Source organism: Galeopterus variegatus, unplaced genomic scaffold, assembly GCF_000696425.1.
Source record: "Galeopterus variegatus unplaced genomic scaffold, G_variegatus-3.0.2 Scaffold761, whole genome shotgun sequence".
In the NCBI taxonomy this organism is placed as follows: domain Eukaryota; kingdom Metazoa; phylum Chordata; class Mammalia; order Dermoptera; family Cynocephalidae; genus Galeopterus; species Galeopterus variegatus.
Window position 1 is genome coordinate 61908 of NW_007726872.1, and position 6665 is coordinate 68572.

The window sequence follows — 6665 nt, forward strand, 5'->3', positions numbered from 1 at the left end:
ATTTTTAATGAAACATTTGTTTAAAACTACTATTACATTACCTCTTAAACAAGTTTTTAGCTCTTTATTTCTTAATATCAACTCTGTTTGACCTTGTTTCATTGTATATAAGGACACTGCTGTAGTGAGTATGTGTCGCATACAAGTAAAGGTGGGCCACAGCAAAAGAAAGTTGTCTTGTTTTCAAGCAGGCCTTGTTTCTTTTGGCTGCTTTTGCTTAAAATCCAACAGCCAAATGAGGAAACTGTAAAAGCAAAGCAAACATTTTTATTGCAGATGAACCCTTATACTCTTAAAATTTGTATGTATACTGATTCTGGTTTGACCTCTTGAAACTTATGTTTACCTAAATGTCTCATCATGAAGACTTTAGCGGTTTCTGTATAAAATCTGAATTGGAAGAGATCTTAGATAGATCTTATTTCATGTAGCTCTTTACATGAATCATTGATACTCATCTGGCTTTTGTTTGAATTCCTCCAGTGACAGGGAACTCACACCATATGAAGTAGACTCATTCCATTTTGTGACAGTTCAAATTGTTAGAAATGTATACTGTATCTCCCACTGGGCCTAGTTAAATTCTTTGAAGAAGCACAGAAAAAAATATTTTTCCTCTTCTATATGCCAGTCTTTCAAGTGTTCAAAGAGAGTTCTTAGGTCTCCTTTGGGTCTTCTTTTCTGCAAGCTGAAAATAATCCTGAGTTCTTTGGTTGTGCCATATTACAGCCTGCCATACAACATCACCACACATTGAGTAACCTTGGATCACAATTCTAGAAATGAAAATCACGGTAGCTAATACCCATAGGGTGTTTTCTGTGGATCAGCCAATGTGCTAACATTTCACATGTTATCTCCTTTAAATGCAACAACCCAGTGAGAGTTACTATTATCATCTCCATTTCAGAGATGGGGAGACTGAAGCTCTACAAGATCACAGAGCTAGAAGTGGTAGAACCCAGATCGTCTGACTCCAGATCACATACTCTTAGAGCATGGGATTTAATCTCATTTTATAGATGAAGAAATTGGGTCCCAGAGTAGTCAAGTGACCTTCCCAAGGGAACCAGCCTGCCATGGGTGAGCTAGGACTAGAATACAGATCTCCCTCCCAGAACAATTCTCTTTCACTGGGCCTCACTGAGTCTGGAGGGATCCATTGGCAGGCTCCTAATCTGTTTTCCTACTTTACTTTAAAAGCTCACTGTCCTCATTTTGGTTCAACAAGCATTTATTGGATCCTTACTGTGTGTCTAGGACATTTATATTAAATCAGAAGCAGGAGTGATAGTGTGACAAGGCTAGGTTTTTAAAACTTCACATAAAACAGCAAGAGGAACTCTTGACACATTTTGTTGTGTTTTTGTACCAAAACAGTAGTGGTGTTTATATTCCTTGGCAATGAAATTATTTTAAAAATAAACTGCAAATACTTGTTCAGAAGCCAATGGATGATCCTCAGCTTATTGCAGTCATTTCAGAATCCATCCTACATGTTTAATCCTATCACTCTACTTTACAACTTTCGTTTTGTTGCTTTGTTTCCCCACTCAAACCTTTGGGAGCTTCCCATTACCCACCGGGTGAAATTCAAGTGGCTCTCGCCACCTTTCAGCCTTTTCACAAATTCTCGGCTGAGCCCGGTCGCTTTCTGCTGCTTCTGTTCTTGCTCACAGTATTCCCCTTGTCTGGAATGCCATTCACTTTCTGCTGCTTAGCCAAATCCAACACAACTCCAAGTTCCATTTTCCCTGACCTTCCCAACCCCATGACCTCTTCCTCCTCTAACTCTTCTAGCAGCTACTGCCAGGATTCCTTATTTAGTACTCAACAGATGGAGCTGTGCACATATAAAGATCCAGTCCTCCTAAGTCATTAAACCTCTAGTTTCTGGCTTCCATGCAATTCTCAGAACCCCCGGGGCTTGCCCACAGTAGACTTAAAAAAGCTTCCTTGCTTTGACCTCAGAAAGGTTAATTGTGGAATTAATGGAAAAAGGGGATTTCAGTGAGTCCTTGTGCTTTGCAAAGCATGAAATAAATTCCATGGTTGCAGTTTATTCTTTTAGTGAAAGCACGGACACATGAAAAGTTGTGTTATAAACTGAATTTTTGTAAATCAGTATCTGGGTGAGGGTCACTGTAAACTGCAGGGAGATAGAAGATTAGTATATCTGGCTCCTTAAGACCTAAAAATATGTTTTATTTAGATTAGTCTCTCCAGCACGTCACACAATGTCTGTTACAGATTAGATAATACATTTAGTGGAGTGAATTAGCGAATCAATGAGTCATTTTAATAAGCTATCCAAGGATAAGATGGGTGCCCTGGGGAATGGGGAATGCCGCATCCCAGGAGGTGCCAGGCATAGTGGCAACCAGTGAAGAAGTGCCTGAGCTAGCTTTACTGTCTCTCCAGCCCGGGCAGTCTGGTCCTATAAAATGCAATAAGGGTATTTATTCAATAATGTTTAAAATATCTTGTTGGATGGCTTACAAAAAAAGAAGAAAAAAAAACCCTCTAGATTTATCAGCTTTGAAAGTTTGAATCCCTGCCTCTTCAATGGGTATTTGGCTTTCAAACGCAAGCTGAAAGCAGTATACTGCTTAATAAATAGTTCTACTCAGCTGCAAGAAAATAAATGAGAAGATTGATGGGGGTGGGGGTGGAATAACTGTTCTCCAGTAGTTGCCCACAACACAGACATACATGGTGTGTCTTTGGAGCCAAACAGACATCAATTCAAATTATTTCTGTTCCATTTACTAGCTCTGTCAGTTTGGACAAGTTACTTCATCTCTACAGGCCTCCATATTTCCTCATCTTTAAGACTGAGATACTTGCAAGATTGTTGTGAGGATAAAATCATATAAAAATATCTAGCACAAAATCAGAAACCTTAGGCTTGCATTATGATAGCTATTTTGCTTACACGTTCCTTTGTGGTTGGCTAAACCCCTAATAAACTTTCACATTCACATGGTGTTTTGCATTTTACAGAATGTTGTTACAGACATTATTATCTCACTTGGTCTTCAAAATAACCCAGTGAGGCAGAACAGAGATTACTATTCTTATTTTACCAGTGAGAGAGGTCAAGGAGCTTGCCTACATGCTGTATTGCAGAATGGTGGCTGGAATTAGGTCTTACTCTGGTGCACACTCGTTCTACCTTACCTACTGCTGCAGTGGCTACTGTTAGACAGGGTTCATCAGATTTCCTTCATTTATTCAGCAAATGTTTATTGAAACTCAAATAGTTGAGCTGGATATTTGTCCTGTTTGTGGTATTCATAGTTGATTAGCATAGTGCTTGGTATACAGTAGTTGCTCAATAAGTATTTGTGGAATGAATGAATGGATTAAACCAGTTTTCTGAGTCCTTTTCCTAGATTACTCTGCCTCTGCTAAAAGGACAAGACCAGTTGCAGGGGACTGGGACAGACTGACTGTTGGGAGAAGCCAAGAGCCCATGGCTGCAGAGAGAAGCTAGTACAAGATGAGGCAGGTAACACACAACAGCATGAATGACTCTCAGAATAACTATGCTGAGTAAAAGAAGCCAGACAAAAGGGAATATGTGCTGTGTGATTCCATGTGTATAAAATTATAGAAAATTCAAACTTGTCTATAGAGACAGAAAGTAGTTCAGTGGCTGCCTGCAGATGGTACCGGGTAGGTAGGGTGGGAGCAATTTCAAAGGGGCACGGGGAAATGTTTGGGGGTGATGGATGTGTTCCTTGTGTTAATTGTGGTGATGGTCTCATGGGTGAAATGGGTTAAAGTGTATCAAATTTCATACCTTAAACGTGCAATCATTGTATGCCAATTATACTTCAATAAAGCTATTTGAGGAGGAAGAAGAAAAAGGAAAGGAGAGAAAGGAAAAGGAGAAGAGGAGGAGGCAGGTCTCTGTCTACATTCTTTCTGCTTGGCCCCTCCAGGCACGTGTGCCCAGGCCTGTAATAAGGCTGGTTTTCCATTCTTTTAGTGATCAGTGTCTTGGAGCTGGATAGAGAAAGGATTGGCCTGGGACTCGGAAGGCCTGGTTCCTGGCCTTGTCTGCACCACTCACAGTGGTATGATCCTGGACATTTGCCTGACCTCTGTCAGCCCCGACTTCCATTGGCAATATTGATCTCTGCTTATCCAGCCTCCACACAGCACTGCCTGGAGAATGACCAAAGGTGACACACCTCAAAGTGTTTTGTGGACTATGAGAGTAAGTCAAAGGGAGGAGGGCAGTGTGGTGACGGAATGAGCCCTGACCTTTCTAGCCCAGTCATGATGACAAACACTACAAACTAACACAGAGACCTTCAGTGGCAGCTGAGTTGTGTGAGCTCTGTGTCTCTTGCTAAAGGACCCCGGACTCCAATACCACAAGTTTTCTTGTGTCTACTAATTATAATTGTCAAGAGTTGTGTTCTAGATTCAGCTTGGCCACTCACTCACTGTGAGATCTTGAATAAGTCATGTCTCCACTCTGGGCATCTGTCTAATAGGGGGTTGGACTTGATGGCCCCTGAGGTTTCTTCTGGCTCTTGAATTGCAGGGTTCTATCACCTTCATGTCAAACTATTTGCCCACTTTGAGGACTGCAGATGGGGAGGGGGAGTGTGGCCAGTGGCTGTTCTCTCATCCCTGACCCTCAACGACCTTGAGGCATCAGGAAAATGGTTAACTTTAACTTCCCCAGTCCCGACAACATACAGGCATGCACACACATTCATGCATGCATGTGCACAGGCATGCACAGATACATGCAAACACATGCATGAACACACAAATGCATGCGCGCACAGACATGTGCATGTGCATCATGGATTTGCTTCTCTCCCAATGCTCTTCATTTTTGTTTTTGTTTTATTCTCATAAACACCAAGTTAACGTATCTACCCAGATATCTTTTTAAGTTCATGCGCTCAAAATCTATCATGTTAATAGGTCAAAAATCTTACCTCCCAGAAAGCTTGGTCATCAAAATATTTAGCCACATGAGGTGCTTTCCATATGTTGAGATCTAGGAGTATACCTGTTCAGATTCATAATGCAATGTTAACACATGTGGAGCATAGCATTTGTTATGTCAAAATTAATTGAAATATCATATGTCAGCTATGGTATCTCAACAGAAATTCTTTTTCTTCTACAATTGGGAGACAGACCAATTGAAGTAACATCATTCCTGGAACCAGTTTCAGTTAGTTCTATAGGCATCTTTTTATTTATTTTTTTATTTTTTATTTTTTAAAAGATGACCGGTAAGGGGATCTTAACCCTTGACTTGGTGTTGTCAGCACCACGCTCAGCCAGTGAGCGAACTGGCCATCCCTATGTGAGATCCGAACCCGTGGCCTTGGTGTTATCAGCACCACACTCTCCTGAGTGAGCCATGGGCCGGCCCCTATAGGCATCTTTTTAAAGGAACTGTCCAGAGCAATGATCTCCAAAGGATTAAGATTGCACTGAGTGGAATATGAGAGCCATAGATCTTACACCTTTCTGGAGATGGGATAGAAGGGCCGCACTTCAAAGCTGATCCATTGAAAATATAAGAGCTACCATGGACAGCGACTCCAATTAGGCACCCCTATAGGTCTGCCTTCACTGGCTCCAATAACTCCCAGCCACCTCAGCTCAAGATTCCACTTGTGTGGTTAGGGAAATAGTACATAAAACTTGCTTTTCTGCCTATTCTTCCTTTCTCTTGTCCAGCCTCTACCCCGATAAGTTGACCCTATGCATCCCCAAGCTTTGCAAAGTTGGCTGAATTTCTCAGAATACACTGAGTGAGTGCTTACCTTTCATGTGAAGCAAGGAAATGCTCCTGGTAAATTTATCTGTATATTTGTAATAATTATTAGCTCTAGTATATTAAATAATAAGATTAACAAGAGTAGGCATGTGCTAAGTGAAATTCATATTTTCCTTTTGTATTGCATGCCTGTAACTGATACTGGCAAGCAGGGTGCCACCAGCACACCTCATTTAGTGAGAATTACTCAAAAATGATCTCTATCACCACCTATGTGAATTTTCCAGATAGCTGAAGGTTACTTATCACTGATGAAAATCTGCCTAAAATATATTTTTGGTGGGTTTCCGGTCAAGATGGCAGAATACATGTTCTCCAGTGTCACTCTCTCCCACAAATCAATGAATTTACAACTATAAAAATGTAACATCAGCCAAGCTGGGGCTGCTGGAGCTCAGGGGAAGAGGAGGAGAGACCTATGGAGTTCATGAAGGTGGGAGAAGCCATGGAGAAAGAAAAAACTGCTCTCAGCGTTTCGGGCTGCAGCCACTTTAATGCTGGAGCACATGGAGCAGGAGCCAGCAGAAGCCACGGCTGTGCCCTTTAGATGGAGTTGCTTGGAGGTGGAAGGGGAAAAGAGGACTCTGGTGGCCCCCAGGACAACAAGACCACTAATAGGGCTCCCGTGGACCCACACAGGAGTGAGGAGCCACAACAGCTGAAAAAGGGGAGCCATTCAGAGGCCGGTGAGTCATCACAAGGGACCGGTGTGGGGCCCATCCCATGAGAAGTGTTTGGAGCATGGGCAGTGCGGGAGACGGGCCCACTGGGAGAACAGTGGGGCACAGCAAGGACAGCCAATCCACCCCCCAATCAGCACAGGACCACTCAGAGGAGACTGGTC

The 6665-nt window shown here is 42.2% G+C and overlaps 1 protein-coding gene across 1 annotated transcript in view; it reads right to left on the bottom strand.

Moving 5' to 3' along the window:
- Positions 1-133: 133 nt before the first annotated feature.
- Positions 134-6665, bottom strand: part of RHCE (Rh blood group, CcEe antigens) — a 47708-nt gene continuing 41176 nt past the window's right edge. Inside the window, exons 9-10 of the mRNA XM_008572170.1 lie at positions 4965-5038; positions 134-244 (exon numbers count right to left, since the gene is read on the bottom strand). Of these exons, the coding sequence (XP_008570392.1) occupies positions 218-244; positions 4965-5038 (101 nt within the window). The 3' untranslated portion in view covers positions 134-217. The remainder of the gene's footprint in view (positions 245-4964; positions 5039-6665) is intronic.